At 46.0% G+C, this 18,358-nt stretch overlaps 1 protein-coding gene across 1 annotated transcript in view; it reads left to right on the top strand.

The window, feature by feature from the left end:
* tmc1 (transmembrane channel-like 1) overlaps nt 1–18,358 on the top strand; it is a 166,792-nt gene that overhangs the window by 47,657 nt on the left and 100,777 nt on the right. The window contains exon 7 of the mRNA XM_070871036.1: nt 11,698–11,788. Within this exon, the coding sequence (XP_070727137.1) occupies nt 11,698–11,788 (91 nt within the window). The remainder of the gene's footprint in view (nt 1–11,697; nt 11,789–18,358) is intronic.

The raw sequence follows: 18,358 nt of genomic DNA, 5'->3' as shown, positions 1-18,358 counted from the left end.
TTCCTCCTCCTTACTAGACCCTCTGACCCCTTTTATATCCGGAAGGTTGTTTGTGTCCTCCTTAGTGAATACCGAACCAAAGTACTTGTTCAATTGGTCTGCCATTTCTTTGTTCCCCGTTATGACTTCCCCTGATTCTGACTGCAGTGGACCGACCTTTGTCTTTACTAACCTTTTTCTCTTTACATATCTATAGAAGCTTTTGCAGTCCGTCTTAATGTTCCCTGCAATCCTCGTCTCGCACTCTATTTTCCCTGTCCTAATCAAACCTTTTGTCCTCCTCTGCTGAGTTCTAAATTTCTCCCAGTCCCCAGGTTCGCTGCTATTTCTGGCCAATTTGTATGCCACTTCCTTGGCTTTAATACTATCCCTGATTTCCCTTGATAGCCACAGTTGAGCCACCTTCACTTTTTTATTTTTACGCCAGACAGGGATGTACAATTGTTGTAGTTCATCCATGCGGTCTCTAAATGTCTGCCATTGCCCATCCACTGTCAACCCCTTAAGTATCATTCGCCAATCTATCCTAGCCAATTCACACCTCATACCTTCAAAGTTACCCTTCTTTAAGTTCTGGACCATGGCGTCTGAATTAACTGTTTCATTCTCCATCCTAATGTAGAATTCCACCATATTATGGTCACTCTTCCCCAAGGGGCCTCGCACAACGAGATTGCTAATTAATCCTCTCTCATTACACAACACCCAGTCTAAGATGGCCTCCCCCCTAGTTGGTTCCTCGACATATTGGTCTAGAAAACCATCCCTTATGCACTCCAGGAAATCCTCCTCCACCGTATTGCTTCCAGTTTGGTTAGCCCAATCTATATGCATATTAAAGTCACCCATGATTACTGCTGCACCTTTATTGCATGCACCCCTGATTTCCTGTTTGATGCCCTCCCCAACATCACTACTACTGTTTGGAGGTCTGTACACAACTCCCACTAATGTTTTTTGCCCTTTGGTGTTCTGCAGCTCTACCCATATAGATTCCACATCATCCAATCTAATGTCCTTCCTCACTATTGCATTAATCTCCTCTTTAAACAGCAATGCTACCCCACCTCCTTTTCCTTTTATTCTATCCTTCCTGAATGTTGAATACCCTTGGATATTGAGTTCCCAGCCCTGATCATCCTGGAGCCACGTCTATGTAATCCCAATCACATCATATCTGTTAACATCTATTTGCACAGTTAATTCATCCACCTTGTTACGGATCCTCCTTGCATTAAGACACAAAGCCTTCAGGCTTGTTTTTTATATTCTACTATATTCTGGTTGCACTCAATGAGCTGGGTGGAGTGTGTGAATGCTTGTTATATTACGTGTGCTGAGTGTAACAATCAATTTAAGTAAACGTAGGAGCTGAAAATAAGATCGTTCTTTTTAGAATTAGTCTTTAAAAGTAACTCACTCACTTTGAAGGTCAATACTTCTGATTTCTGCAGTCCGCTTTTCTCCCCTCCTCTCCAGAAACTGCTAGCTCATGGTGGAGTAGATCCGCTGACCACTGTGTATGCATTCTTTATGTGCGAGCCTAGACAGTGATTACTGCAAGCTATTGACTGCGGGAGCATCATAGTTGAGCCTGATTCCATCCCAATCCATTGTAAATTTTCTATCAGATGTCACTAGATAGAAATCAGGAGTGGGAGTCCTTGCTTATTTCCCAATTTCTAAATTCAACACACAGCAGGGATCAAACCAAGAACCATCCTGGTCCAAATGCTTCTGCCTCACACTGGGAATTGCACATATCAACTAAGCCAATCTGCAATATAATATGGACTTCACACTTTGTTAACTTTTTAACTTTTAAAAATTATATGATTATAACATTAATTAAAATGAAAGAATTATATTTTGCCAAGGCTAACCTATGGTTTCTGTAAACAAATATGTCACTACTTGGTGTCGCACTAAGCTGAAAAGTTTGCATGTGCAGACATTGGGAAAGTACAGGATTGGCTGTGACACCCTCCATGATAAAATAGCCCTGATAACATTCAGAGCTAAATTCTCCTCTTTGTGGCAGTATCAAGGTGAGGTAGGACTTCTACTGCTGAACTGATGTCACCGTGACCCGGACCTATTATCTATCCTGGGTTGAGGCTGTTTATTTATGTCCAAGAGGCGCCTAGCAGGAGGATTGTCGCTGCTGCTGCCTAATGTAAAATCCCAGCAGTTCTGCAGTAGGACTGTTGCTGCTGCACCAGATGTACTGGCAGGCCATTTAAAGGGAGCAGAAGAGCCCTGAAGATGATTACAATAATTATTTTTAGCCTTGGCCGAGACCAAAGCTTAAGAAGGTAAGTCACGAGGCTGAAATAATGAGAGAAGAGTCTTCAACTAGGCCCTCACCCTCCATTAAAAGAATTTTGGGGATAGCTCGTGCTTAGCACCACCTTTCTCCAGGTGGTCTCAAAGAGCAGTGGTAATAGGGGTAATACAGCAGCAAAATCGGCCAGAAATGGTGAAGAGGTGGGCGGCAGTGGTCTTGATGAGGCAGGGACGTGATACTAAGCCTTACTCCAAATTTTGCTCACTTTTCCACTGCTATCCTGTCTGAAAAGGTCTCATGACTCCAAAAACTCTGAGTAAACACTAAGGGCTTGAAATTCAGATGGGGAATAGTTATTAGGTGTGGGAGTAAGGGGTCTTGGATGTTGGGGAGGGAGAGGTGAAGAGATGGCATGGGCTTCGTATATAGGAATGCCCATAGTGAACCTCATGTTCAGGGCTCCATGATAGAAGGATGAGAAACAAAAGATTTCCTTTCCTGAAACTGCTAAAAAGCAGTTTGCACAAACATTTCTTTGTTAGGCACCTGAGAAAAGATTTGTGTAATCACTTGTCAAAGCTGATATTTCAGATAAAGGTTGCAGACATTCAAAGCCTGTGAACTTGGGCCACTTGCTGGTTTGACAAGTCATGCAGGTACTTACCCCTCTTTTTACAAGCCCAATTTATTCAGGTGCAGTTCTTGTCTGGTGGCATGTCTGAGGCAAGGGCTCTTGCCCTCATTATCCTGTCATTTGCATACATGCATCACTTTGGGAATGGTTGCATCTTTTGCCAGCAACCAATTCTACCATATTTTCACATATCTGACTTAAGCCCCAAATTCCAGTTGAAATATGCCATAGATAAACCATTTCTACAAACCATACACCAAAAAAGTCAGGCCTGTTGGGTTTTAAATGGTATAATGCTCCTGTCTTCAGAGCATAGTGCATCCACTGACATTGTGATTAGTGCTAGAGAGATTTTCTAGTGCATGTTTATTTTTTGTCTTATTTTGTTTACTTTCTAGAGAAGTTGCATTGTCATTACCTTGAAAAGGCAACATTGAATGGTTGAGCAAATAGGATGTACCTATATTTAGCCTCATGCCATCTCTCAGGCACAATATGAGACAATAATTTGGTCTGGTCTGACAAATAAAATAATCTTTCACAGTGATATGTTACTAATCACCGACCACCTTGTTGAAATAAAGCAAAACTGCACTCAGATTCTGAAGGCTGCAAAGTTAATTCCACAATCCCCTCCCTCCTTTTGTTGCGCTGGTAGTTTTGGACTTTTTAAAAAGGAAATGGCATCTGCCTCGCTTCCGCCCATCCTGTTCGGCATCTTGGTGAGGCTGATAGCGCGGGCGGTACATGAGTGCGCCGGCAGTATGCAGAATCGGCAGATTGAGATGTCAGTCAGCCTGTAACACGCATGACCTGGCATTTTTGACTGCGGAGCTCCATTCAGCGCCCTCTCCTGAACATGCATAGCTGAACATGCTTTCAGCTGCATGGGGGATCCTCCACCAGCGCTACCTAAAGGGATGCATCCAACTTGCAGGTAATTAGCTTCTTGTTTTGTACTGACTCTTGCAGAGTATGTAGAAGTACTGGGTTGCTGCAAGAAATTTCAAAAGTTATTAAAGTGTGCTCGGAGTGCTGCTAGTTGCTGGGAAGGTGTTGGCTGTGAATGGAAGGTCTGAGAACACCACTTGTTCCCAGTCATGTGGACTCCATTTGCAGTCCCTCTTGTGCTGCAGAATGACAGGGAGATGGAGCAGAGGCAGCAAAGAAGACAAGCTACTTGCAAAGGGAGGAGGAGGAGAGGGATCAGGGCTCTCAGTAGGAGGCCTTACCCAGCTAGGGTATTCAGGGAGCACTTTTCCTACTTGCATCTAAACCAGGAGCAGTGTGTTTGGCGGCTCTGCTTCTCTGCCATCTCCTGGAACCAAACCTGCAGCCTTAGAGCGGGGCAATGACAGAGCAGGCTAATGACAGAGCGGGGCAATGACAGAGCGGGGCAACGACAGAGCGGGGCAACGACAGAGCGGGGCAACGACAGAGCGGGGCAACGACAGAGCGGGGCAACGACAGAGTGGGGCAACGACAGAGCGGGGCAACGATAGAGCGGGGCAATGACAGAGTGGGGCAACGACAGAGCGGGGCAACGACAGAGCGGGGCAATGACAGACTGGGGCAATGACAGAGTGGGGCAATGACAGAGTGGGGCAACGACAGAGTGGGGCAACGACAGAGCGGGGCAACGACAGAGCGGGGCAACGACAGAGCGGGGCAATGATAGAGTGAGGCAATGACCGAGTGGGGCAATGACCGAGTGGGGCAATGATAGAATGGGGCAATGACAGAGTGGGGCAATGACCGAGTGGGGCAATGACCGAGTGGGGCAATGATAGAATGGGGCAATGACAGAGTGGGGCAATGACAGAACAGGGCAGTGACAGAGCAGCCAATGGCCCACAAGGTAACCATGGTACTGACATTTTTCACCAGCAGATCCTTCCAGGCTGGAACAGGCGACATAGCAAATATCTCGCAATTCGCCATCCATTGCTGCAACTGGGAGATCACAGAGGCTCTATACACTAGGAGAGTGGACCTCATTGTCTTCTCTCTAAACACAGACAGGCAGCAGGAGCATGCACATGGCTTTGCCAGGATATCGGGCTTCCCCATGGTGCAGGGTGCCATCGACTGCACACCCATGACTTTGCGGGTACGACCACGTCCAGCACATCATTATCCTGGCAACAGTCATGATGCCTTCATCATGAATGTTGGGAAGGCATTGACTATTACTGGAAGGCCTCTAAGTACACCACAGCCAGTCCGCTGTGCCAGAAAGTTTCCAGCCACTATGTCGAACCCGAGGGTGGCTGCTTGGAGACAAGGGCTCTGCAGCTGGCTGATGACTCCTCTCCACAACCACACCACTCGTGGTCAGCACTCAAAATATGAGAGCCATGCTGCATAAGGAATATGATCGAGCAGACCATTGGGGTGGTAAAGCTGCCTTGATCGCTCAGGAGGAGCTCTCCAGTACTCGCCGGACCAGGTGTGCCAATTCGTGGTGATCTGCTGTATCCTCCACAACGTGACCATCATGATGGCGCAGTCCTTGACACCATGGGTTCTGCGACCACCTCAGGAGCAGGAGCAGGATGAAGATGAGGAGGAGGAAGGGAGGAGGCAGCCTCTACATCCATGTTTTGGATGGGCTCGTGAATGCATCATCAGACTTCGGTTCCCCCAAATGAAACCCCAGGCCTGCCAATGCACCAAGCATTTCTGTGTGCATGCTCATCAGCCTTCTTCTGTTGGCCGTCCCATTGAGGTCCTCATCTGAGTCCTCTGCAGCAGAACTCGTATGCGACCTCGGCCACCGGGGATCTGGCATCTGCTCCACCCTGGCTGCAGGCTCCTCATGCCCACCACGTGCATATCCCGCCTCTGTACTACCCTCTAAAGTACGTGCAGTGCCAGTTTCTGAGCTGATGGTGTCTCTTCTTCATCACTCTCCTCTTGCTCTTCCTTCACTGGTTGGCCAGGTTGAAGTTCTTGGGTATCTGAAAGGTAACTGAAAGGAAAAAGGCACAAGGGTAGGGTTATGATGAAGGGAGGGGGGAAAGCAAGTAGTGCATGCTGACATCAGAAGCAGCTTGTAAGAGAGAAGAGACCGTGGTATAAGGGGAAAGTAGGATGTGCAAAGGAGGATTAGATATGAGCATAGTGTCATCTTCAATGGTTTCAGCCTTGCCGATTGTCATGGCCTCACTGATGACCCCTCCAATAATGTTGAGCTTGATCTCCTCCAGCTGGGTCAGGATATGCAGGCTTGCCCATCCCCCGCCGGTTATCTGCTGCAGTCTGTGATTGTGAGCCATCTTACCCTGCAAGACAAAAGGAAATGTGTCAGTGAATATGGTGCAATGTGTTTGGGTGATATATTATGGTTGAATAGCTGGCAGTGTGTGCAAGGTGTGAGATGTTGGTGTAAGACTTGTAGCAGTGGTAAGTGTGTAAGGGTGAGGTGAAGCTATGAACGTGAGATATAGAAACATAGAAACATAGAAAATAGGTGCAGGAGTAGGCCATTCGGCCCTTCTAGCCTGCACCGCCATTCAATGAATTCATGGCTGAACATTCAACTTCAGTACCCCATTCCTGCTTTCTCGCCATACCCCTTGATCCCTCTAGTAGTAAGGACCTCATCTAACTCCTTTTTGAATATATTTAGTGAATTGGCCTCAACAACTTTCTGTGGTAGAGAATTCCACAGGTTCACCACTCTCTGGGTGAAGAAGTTCCTCCGCATCTCGGTCCTAAATGGCTTACCCCTTATCCTTAGACTGTGACCTCTGGTTCTGGACTTCCCCAACATTGGGAACATTCTGCCTGCATCTAACCTGTCTAACCCCGTCAGAATTTTAAATGTTTCTATGAGGTCCCCTCTCATTCTTCTGAACTCCAGTGAATACAAGCCCAGTTGATCCAGTCTTTATTGATAGGTCAGTCCCGCCATCCCGGGAATCAGTCTGGTGAACCTTCGCTGCACTCCCTCAATAGCAAGAATGTCCTTCCTCAGGTTAGGAGACCAAAACTGTACACAATACTCCAGGTGTGGCCTCACCAATGCCCTGTACAACTGCAGCAACACCTCCCTGCCCCTGTACTCAAATCCCCTTGCTATGAAGGCCAACATGCCATTTGCTTTCTTAACCGCCTGCTGCACCTGCATGCCAACCTTCAATGACTGATGTACCATGACACCCAGGTCTCTTTGCACCTCCCCTTTTCCTAATCTGTCACCATTCAGATAATAGTCTGTCTCTCTGTTTTTACCACCAAAGTGGATAACCTCACATTTATCCACATTATACTTCATCTGCCATGCATTTGCCCACTCACCTAACCTATCCAAGTCGCTCTGCAGCCTCACAGCATCCTCCTCGCAGCTCACACTGCCACCCAACTTAGTGTCATCCGCAAATTTGGAGATACTACATTTAATCCCCTCATCTAAATCATTAATGTACAGTGTAAACAGCTGGGGCCCCAGCACAGAACCTTGCGGTACCCCACTAGTCACTGCCTGCCATTCTGAAAAGTACCCATTTACTCCTACTCTTTGCTTGCTGTCTGACAACCAGTTCTCAATCCATGTCAGTACACTACCCCCAATCCCATGTGCTCTAACTTTGCACATCAATCTCTTGTGTGGGACCTTGTCGAACGCCTTCTGAAAGTCCAAATATACCACATCAACTGGTTCTCCCTTGTCCACTCTACTGGAAACATCCTCAAAAAATTCCAGAAGATTTGTCAAGCATGATTTCCCTTTCACAAATCCATGCTGACTTGGACCTATCATGTCACCTCTTTCCAAATGCACTGCTATGACATCCTTAATAATTGATTCCATCATTTTACCCACTACCGATGTCAGGCTGACGGTCTATAATTCCCTGTTTTCTCTCTCCCTCCTTTTTTAAAAAGTGGGGTTACATTGGCTACCCTCCACTCTATAGGAACTGATCCAGAGTCAATGGAATGTTGGAAAATGACTGTCAACGCATCCACTATTTCCAAGGCCACCTCCTTAAGTACTCTGGGATGCAGTCCATCAGGCCCTGGGGATTTATCGGCCTTTAATCCCATCAATTTCCCCAACACAATTTCACGGCTAATAAGGATTTCCCTCAGTTCCTCCTTCTTACTAGACCCCCCGACCCCTTTTATAACCGGAAGGTTGTTCGTGTCCTCCTTCGTGAATACCGAACCAAAGTACTTGTTCAGTTCGTCCGCCATTTTTTTGTTCCCCGTTATGACTTCCCCTGATTCTGACTGCAGGGGACCTACATTTGTCTTTACTAACCTTTTTCTCTTTACATATCTATAGAAACTTTTGCAATCTGTCTTAATGTTCCCTGCAAGCTTCTTCTCGTACTCCATTTTCCCTGCCCTAATCAAACCCTTTGTCCTCCTCTGCTGAGTTCTAAATTTCTCCCAGTCCCCAGGTTCACTGCTATTTCTGGCCAATTTGTATACCACTTCCTTGGCTTTAATACTATCCCTGATTTCCCTTGATAGCCACAGTTGAGCCACCTTCCCTTTTTTATTTTTATGCCAGACAGGAATGTACAATTGTTGTAGTTCATCCATGCGGTCTCTAAATGTCTGTCATTGCCCATCCACAGTCAACCCCTTAAGTATCATTCGCCAATCCATCCCAGCCAATTCACACCTCATACCTTCGAAGTTAGCCTGCTTTAAGTTCTGGACCATGGTCTCTGAATTAACTGTTTCATTCTCCATCCCAATGCAGAATTCCACCATATTATGGTCACTCTTCCCCAAGGGGCCTCGTACAACGAGATTGCTAATTAATCCTCTCTCATTACATAACACCCAGTCTAAGATGGCCTCCCCCCTAGTTGGTTCCTCGACATATTGGTCTCAAAAAACCATCCCTTATGCACTCCAGGAAATCCTCCTCCACCGTATTGCTTCCAGTTTGGTTAGCCCAATCTATGTGCATATTAAAGTCACCCATTATAACTGCTGCACCTTTATTGCACGCACCCCTAATTTCATGTTTGATGCCCACCCCAACATCACTACTACTGTTTGGAGGTCTGTACACAACTCCCACTAACATTTTTTGCCCTTTGGTGTTCTGCAGCTCTACCCATATAGATTCCACATCATCCAAGCTAATGTCCTTCCTAACTATTGCCTTAATCTCCTCCTTAACCAGCAATGCTACCCCACCTCCTTTTCCTTTTATTCTATCCTTCCTGAATGTTGAATACCCCTGGATGTTGAGTTCCCAGCCCTGAGCCACGTCTCCGTAATCCCAATCACATCATATTTGTTAACATCTATTTGCACAGTTAATTCATCCACCTTATTGCGGATACTCCTTGCATTAAGACACAAAGCCTTTAGTCTTGTTTTTTTAACACCCTCTGTCCTTTTAGAATTTTGCTGTACAATGGCCCTTTTTGTTCTTTGCCTTGGGTTTCTCTGCCCTCCACTTTTCCTCATCTCCTTTCTGTCTTTTGCTTTTGCCTCCTTTTTGTTTCCCTCTATCTCCCTGCATTGGTTCCCATCCCCCTGCCATATTAGTTTAACTCCTCCCCAACAGCACTAGCAAACACTCCCCCGAGGACATTGGTTCCGATTCTGCCCAGGTGCAGACCGTCCGGATTGTACTGGTCCCACCTCCCCCAGAACCGGTTCCAATGCCCCAGGAATTTGAATCCCTCCCTGCTGCACCATTGCTCAAGCCACGTATTCATCTGAGCTATCCTGCGATTCCTACTCTGACTAGCACGTGGCACTGGTAGCAATCCCGAGATTACTACTTTTGAGGTCCTACTTTTTAATTTAGCTCCTAGCTCCTTAAATTCATTTCGTAGGATCTCATCCCTTTTTTTACCTATGTCGTTGGTACCAACGTGCACCACGACAACTGGCTGTTCTCCCTCCCTTTTTAGAATGTCCTGCACCCGCTCCGAGACATCCTTGACCCTTGCACCAGGGAGGCAACATACCATCCTGGAGTCTCGGTTGCGGCCGCAGAAACGCCTATCTATTCCCCTTACAATTGAATCCCCTATCACTATCGCTCGCCCACTTTTTTTCCTGCCCTCCTGTGCAACATAGCCAGCCACGGTGCCATGAACTTGGCTGCTGCTGGCCTCTCCTGATGAGTCATCCCCCTCAACAGCACTCAAAGCAGTGTATCTGTTTTGCAGTGGGATGACCACAGGGGACCCCTGCACTACCTTCCGTGCACTACTCTTCCTGCTGGTCTTCCATTCCCTTGCTGGCTGTGGACCCTTCTCCTGCGGTAAGACCAACTCGCTACACGTGATACTCACGTCATTCTCAGCATCGTGGATGCTCCAGAGTGAATCCACCCTCAGCTCCAACTCCGCAACGCGGACCGTCAGGAGCCAGAGGTGGACACACTTCCCGCACATGTAGTCGTCAGGGACACTGGTGTTGTCCCCGTGTTCCCACATGGTACAGGAGGAGCATATCACATGACCGAGCTGTCCTGCCGTGTCTTAACCCTTAGATACACTTAAATTGGCGACAACAATGTTAAAAGTTACTGACTAATAAAGAAAAAGAAAAACTACTCACCAATCAGCAGCCAATCACTTACCACGTTGGCTGTGACGTCACCTTTTGATTTCTTTCTACTTCTTTTTTGCCTTCTCTCCCAGCTGGAGCTGCACCGGTCCCCGGACTGCTGAGCCTTTTACAGGCCGCTGTCTCTCTCAACTCCCGCCTCTCTCGACTCTCCCCGGACTGCTGAGCCTTTTATAGGCCGCTGCCTCTCTCGACGCTCCCCGGACTGCTGAGCCTTTTATAGGCCGCTGCCTCTCTCGACTCCCGCCTCTCTCGACGCTCTCTGGACTGCTGAGCCTTTTATAGACCGCTGCCTCTCTCGACGCTCCCCGGACTGCTGAGCCTTTTATAGGCCGCTGCCTCTCTCGACGCTCCCCGGGCTGCTGAGTCTTTTATAGGCCGCTGCCTCTCTCGACTCCCGCCTCTCTCGACGCTCCCCGGACTGCTGAGCCTTTTATAGGCCGCTGCCTCTCTCGACGCTCCCCGGACTGCTGAGCCTTTTATAGGCCGCTGCCTCTCTCGACGCTCCCCGGACTGCTGAGCCTTTTATAGGCCGCTATGAGTTGTGATTGGTAAAGATTGTTGGTAGGTGAGTGATGGGGGTGTGGTGCATTGAACAGTATGTGAGGCAGTTGGCGGGAGATGGCTTTTGAAGAAGCATTCACTGATCTTGACCACTCGTGTGAGATCACTGAACTTCTTACAGCACTGGATCCTGGTCCTCGGGGCAAGACTGCTGGCAATGACCACTGAGGGTAAGGACCTGTCTCCTCCTTTCTACCCCCTGCACTAAGGTCTGTAGTGCTGTGTCCGAAAACTTTGGTGCCCTTTCTCTGCCCTGTTGAGCCATTACTCACTCACAGTTGCCTTCACAAGCAGTTACAACAGCTGCTGAATGCAGAATGCACCTCACCTTTAAGAGGTGCTTACTTCCTTTAAAAGTGGAGGCTAGCTTTAAATAGAGGTAGCTTTGCATGAACTTTGGCCCCCTGCTGAGCACTCAGCCACTCAACAGTGTGCTCAGTGCTGGGCTGCACATATCAATTATGGTAATTAGCCGGCTACCTGCATTACTTTCAACATGTGTGGGCCGATCGCACATTGCGATCCCCGTGCCCATTTTCAGGCCTAATCAAATTGTTAGTCCTAAATTTACTTTTTGGTTCTGATGCAATTAGTTGCTACATCTAGTATGTGGTGTACCTTTTATTTCATCAAGTTATTTCTGCCCAATTTTCAGAGAATCACAGGAATTTGTGGAGAAATTTGAAGGCGCACTTGGGAAAGGAAAAGGCAAAAGGTTTTATGCCTATAAAGTAATGATGACCAAAGTAAGTGACCTAACTCTGCAGTAGGGTTACATCTGTGTCTTTTGATTGATTAACCTCTTGTCTAACTCTTAGCTTTTATTGTAAGAGTTTATACAGGTACATAAAAAGGAAAAGAGTGGCTAAAGTAAATGTTAGTCCCCTTGAGGATGAGACAGTGCAATTAATAATGGGGAACAGGGAAATGGCAGAGACATTGAACGAATATTTTGTGTCGGTCTTCATGGTAGAAGACACTAAAAACATCCCAATAGGGGCTAATCAAGGGGCTACAGAGAGGAAGGAACTGAATACAATCACTATGACTAAAGAAGTAGTACTCAGTAAAATAATGGGACTAAACACAGACAAGTCCCCTGGATCTCATGGCTTGCATCCTATGGTCATAAAAGGAGTGGCTGCAGAGATAGTGGATGCATTGGTTGTAATCTACCAAACTCCCTGGATTCTGGAGAGGTTCCAGCAAATTGGAAAACCGCAAATGTAACGCCCCTATTTAAAAAAGGAGGCAGACAGATAGCAGGAAACGATAGACCAGTTAGCCTAACATCTATCATTGAGAAAATGCTGGAGACCATTATTAAGGAAGCAGTAGCAGGACATTTGGAAAAGCATAATTCAATCAAGCAGAGACAGCATGGTTTTATGAAAGAGAAATCATGTTTGACAAATTTGGTGGAGTTCTTTGAGGATGCAATGATCAGGGTGGATAAAGGGGATATAGTGTATTTGGATTTCCAGAAGGCATTCGATAAGGTGCCACATAAAAGATTACTGCATAAAATAAAAGCTCACGCGGTTGGGGCTAATATATTAGCATGGATAGAGGATTGGCTAACTAACAGAAAACATATATTCGGGATAAACAGGTCATTTTTTGGTTGGCAAATAGTAACTAGTGGGGTGCGGCAGGGATCGGTGCTGGGGCCTCAACTATTTACAATCTATATTAACGACTTCGATGAAGGGACGAAGTGTAATGTAGCCAAGTTTGCTGATGATAGAAAGATGGATGAGAAACCAAATTGTGAGCATGCCAACTTTCAATGATTTGCCTTCTTCACCACCTGCTGTACCTGCATGCCAACTTTCAATGACTGATGTACCATGACACCCAGGTTTCGTTGCACCTCCCCTTTTTCTAATCTGTCACCATTCAGATAATATTCTGCCTCCCTGTTCTTGCCACCAAAGTGGATAACCTCACATTTATCCACATTATACTGCATCTGCCATGCATTTGTCCACTCACCGAACCTGTTCAAGTCACTCTGCAACCTCTTAGCATCCTCCTCACAGCTCACACACCCACCCAACTTAGTGTCATCTGCAAACTTGGAGATATTACATTCAATTCCTTCATCTAAATCATTAATGTATATTATAAATAGCTGGGGTCCCAGCGTTGAATCTTGCGGTACCCCACTAGTCACTGCCTGCCTTTCTGAAAAGGACCCATTTATTCCTACTCTTTGCTTCCTCTCTGCCAACCAGTTCTCTATCCACGTCAATACATTACTCCCAATATCATGTGCTTTGATTTTGCACACCAATCTCTTGTGTAGGACCTTGTCAACAGCCTTTTGAAAATCCAAATACACCACATTCACTGGTTCTCCCTTGTCCACTCTACTAGTTACATCCTCAAAAAATTCTAGAAGATTTGTCAAGCATGATTTCCCTTTCATAAATCCATGCTGACTTGGACCGATCCTGTCACTGCTTTCCAAATGCGCTGCTATTACATCTTTAATAATTGATTCCAACATTTTCCCCACTACGATATCAGGCTAACCGGTCTATAATTCCCTGTTTTCTCTCTCCCTCCTTTTTTAAAAAGTGGGGTTACATTAGCTGCCCTCCAAGCCATAGGAACTGATCCAGAGTCTTTAGAATGTTGGAAAATGACCACCAATGCATCCACTATTTCTAAGGCCACTTCCTTAAGTACTCTGGGATGCAGACTATCAGGCCCGGGGGATTTATCAGCCTTTAGTCCCATCAATTTCCCTAACGCAATTTCCTGACTAATAAGGATTTCCTTCAGTTCCTCCTTCTCGCTAGACCCTCAGCCCCCTAGTATTTCCAGAAGGTTATTTGTGTCTTCCTTCGTGAAGACAGAACCAAAGTATTTGTTCAATTGGTCTGCCATTTATTTTTTCCCCATTATAAATTCACCTGATTCTGACTGCAAGGCACCTATGTTTATCTTCACTAATCTTTTTCTCTTCACATATCTACAGAAGCTTTTGCAGTCAGTTTTTATGTTCCCTGGAAGCTTACTCTCATACTCTATTTTCCTCCTCCTAATTAAACCCTTTGTCCTCCTCTGCTGAATTCTAAATTTTTCCCAGCCCTCAGGTTTGCTGCTTTTGCTGGCCAATTTATATGCCTCTGCCTTGGATTTAACACTATCCCTAATTTCCCTTGTTAGCCACGGTTGAGCCACCTTCCCCGTTTTATTTTTACACCAGACAGGGATGTACAATTGTTGAAGTTCATCCATGTGATCTTTAAATGTCTGCCATTGCCTACCTACTGTCAACCCTTTAAGTATCATTCGCCAGTCTATTCTAGCCAATTCATGTCTCATACCATCGAAGTTACCTTTCTTTAAGTTTAGGGCTCTAGTCTTTGAATTAAATGTGTCATTCTCCATCTTAATGAAGAATTCTACCATATTATGGTCACTCTTCCCCAAGTCGCCACGCACAACAAGATTGCTAATTAATCCTCTCTCGTTACACAACACCCAGTCTAGGATGGCCAGCCCTCTAGTTGGTTCCTCGACATATTGGTCTAGAAAACCATCCCTTATACACTCCAGGAAATCCTCCTCCACCGTATTGCTACCAGTTTGGTTAGCCCAATCTATGTGCGATTAAAGTCACCCATGATAACTGCTGTACCTTTATTGCACGCATCCCTAATTTCTTGTTTGATGTCAACCCCAACCTCACGACTACTGTTTGGTGGTCTGTACACAACTCCCAGTAGCGTTTTCTGCCCTTTGGTGTTCCACTGCTCTACCCATACCGATTCCACATCATCTAAGCTAATGTCTTTCTTTACTATTGCGTTAATCTCCTCTTTAATCAGCAATGCTATCCCACCTCCTTTTCCTTTCTGTCCATCCTTCCTGAATATTGAATACCCCTGGATGTTGAGTTCCCAGCCTTGGTCATGTCACCGTAATCCCAATTACATCGTATCCGTTAACAGCTGTCTGACCGCAAGGTGCCGATGCCCACCCACCACCCCACGATGAAGGGAGGATGATGTAAGTCGGAGTCAGGATGGTGTGTGACTTGATGGGGAACTTGGAGGAGATGGTTTTCCCATGTACCTGCTGCCCTTGTCCTTTTTGGTGGTAGAGGCCACAGGTTTGGCTGTTGGCTTGAAAAGACAATGCTTCTTAGCAACTTCACTTTATCAGTGAATATACAACCACAAAACCAAACTACAATAGAAAATGTCTATGATACAGTAATCCGCAGAGCTCCAAGGTCAATTATCATTAGTAGTAACATATGACTCATCTGATGCTAACATCTGGCAATTAGGATGTTTCCATCATTCATTCAACAACAGGATCCCATGCAGGTGACCTCAGTATGTAGTGCCTGCATTTGTCGCCAATGTTCACAATCTGTTGAGTACTTTGATCTTGGATTAATAAGTGAGCAGTTCCAGCTTAGCAGGTAGTTTCGACAAACCTGTTACAGATTCATCCATGATTATCAATAGATTACTGTTAGTTAAAGGTATCCAGTGATCTGAAGCAAAGACAGATAATTGCAGTTGAGGTACAGATCAACTATGACGGAATAGGCTTGAGGAACCGAATGACCTACTTCTGTTCCTATGTACAGGTTAGATCTGAGTGGAACTTTTTAGAGGATTATAATCATGAAGTGATTTATTATTGTTATGTTTACCTTTTGTACTTACCTTCAAGAAGTGTATTGAAGACCATGGTTGATTAGGAGGGTTGTTTCGATCTGATGGCCTGGACTTAAAATTGGAAGTTCAGAAACTTATGTGTTAAGCCTGAACCTAAATCCAAACTCAGAATTTATCTAAATGTTTATTTCTAGCAGTGGTAGGTAAATTAATTTCTGTTATTCCCTATGCAATATACTCTTGAGATCAGCTGAACTGCTGGGGAAGCACCAAGCTAAGGTTCATTGCTATTCCCAGAGGGTGGAAGGGGAACTCAAACAACAACTTGCATTTAGATAGTGCCTTTAACATAGTAAAATGTCCCAAGGTGCTTCACAGGAGCGTTATCAAACAAAATTTGACACTGAGCCACATAAAGAAATATTCAGACAGGTGGCCAAAAACTGGGTCAAATAGGAAGGTTTTAAAACCCGTCTTAGAGAAGAGACACGTAGAGCGGTGGAGAGGTTTAGTGAAGGAATTCCAGAGCTTGGGGCCTAAGCAACTTAAGCCACGACCGACAATAGTGGAGTGATTAAAATCTGTGATGCACAAGAGGCCAGAATTGGAAGACTGCAAAGATCTCGGAGGGTTGGAGGAAAGGGTGAGGCCATGGAGAGATTTGAAAACATGATGAGAATTTTAAAATAAAGGGATTGCCGGACCAGGAGCCATAGTATGTCAGCGAGCACAGGTGCAAGTTAGGATATGGGCAGCAAAGGCTTGGATGAGCTCAAGTTAACAGATGGTGCAAGGTGGGAGTCCAGCCAAAAGAGCATTGGAATAGATGAGCCCAAAGATATTAAAGGCAGTAACAGAGGCGGAGACAGGCGATGTTACAGAGGTTGAAGTCGGCAGTCTTGGTGATGGAGAGGATATGTGTTGGAAGCTCAGCTCAGGGTCAAACAGGATGCCAGGTTTGCAAACGGTCTGGTTCAGCCGCAGACAGTGGCTAGGGAGAGTTAATTCTTTACAAAAGCAAAATACTGCGGATGCTGGAATCTGAAATAAAACCAGAAAATGCTGGAACTCTCAAAGGGTCAGGCATCATCTGTGGAAAGAAAAGCAGAGTTAATGTTTCAGGTCGATAACCTTTCGTCAGAACTGGTGAGTGTTCAAAAAGAACACATTCTTAAGAAGTACTGAAAGGGGGAGGGGAAGAAAGAATGAAAGGGGAGGTCTGTGATAGTATGGAAGGCAGGAGAAATAAGAGACAAAAGGGATGATGGGCCGAATTGAAATGGTAATGCCAGGAGTTAGAAAAACATTAGTCAAGATAGGGTGTGAATGGCGGGATAACGACCAGCTTCCATTGGAGACAAGGAGAAAAAAAACATAGGCTTGGGGGGCGGAGGGGGGAAGGGAGCCAAAGATTGGCAGCAGTTATGCTTTGAAATTGTTGAACTCGATGTTGAGTCCAGAAGGCTGTAAAGTGCCTAAACGAAAGATGAGGTGCTGTTCCTCGAACTTGCGTTGAGCTTCATTGGAACAGTGTAGGAAGCCAAAGACAGAGAGGTCAGAGTGGGGAATTAAAGTGACAGGCGACCAGAAGCTCAGGGTCACACTTGCGGACTGAACGGAGGTGTTCCAGAAAGTGGTCACCCAATCTACGTTTGGTCTCCTCAATGTAGAGGATACCACATCGTGAGCAGCGAATACAGTATACTAAATTGAAAGAAGTACAAGTAAATCGCTGTTTCACCTGGAAGGAGTATTTGGGGCCCTGGATAGTGGGAAGGGAGGAGGTAAAAGGGCAGGTATTACATCTCCTGCACTTGCACGGAAAGGTGCTCCCCTGGACCATGACCCCAATACTGAACATCAAGCCATAATTTCCCAGACCGTCACTAACCTCATCTCCTCTGGAGATCTTCGCTCCACAGCCACCAACCTCATAGTTCCCCAACCTCGCACAGCCCGCTTCTCTCTCCTTCCAAAGATCTGCAAACAGGACTGCCCCGGTAGACCCATAGTTTCAGCCTGTTCTTGCCCCACAGAATCTATTTCTTCCTATCTCAACTCTATTTTTGCTCCCCTTGTCCACTCTCTTCCCACCTACATCCGTGACTCCTCCCACATCCTCCGTCACTTCAACAGTTTCCAGTTTCCCGGCCCCAACCATCTCTTTTCGCCATGAATGTCCAATCCCTCCACACTTCCATCCCCCACCAGGAGGGCCTGAGGGCGCTCCACTTCTTCCTCGAGCAGAGATCCAACCAGTCCCCATCCACCACCACCCTCTTCCGCCTGGCTGAACTTGTTCTCACATTGAACAACTTCTCCTTTAACTCCATCTCCAAATTATGGGAACCCACATGGGTCTGAGCTATACCTGCCTTTTCGTGGGATATGTAGAACATTCTTTGTTCCAGTTCTACTCGGGTCCCCTCCCTCACCTCTTTTTCCGGTACGTTGATGACTGTATCAGTGCCGTTTCCTGCTCTCGCCCTGAACTTGAAAATTTTATTCACTTTGCATCCAATTTCCATCCTTCCCGCACCTTCACATGGTCCATCTCTGACTGTTCCCTTTCCTTCCTTAAGGAAGTGGCCCTAGAAATAGTGGATGCATTGGTGATAATTTTCCAACAGTCTATTGACTCTGGAGCAGTTCCTATAGACTGGAGGGTTG

The sequence above is a fragment of the Pristiophorus japonicus genome, chromosome 1 (assembly GCF_044704955.1).
Source record: "Pristiophorus japonicus isolate sPriJap1 chromosome 1, sPriJap1.hap1, whole genome shotgun sequence".
NCBI lineage: Eukaryota > Metazoa > Chordata > Chondrichthyes > Pristiophoridae > Pristiophorus > Pristiophorus japonicus.
This window is presented reverse-complemented; position numbering and strand designations above follow the sequence as displayed.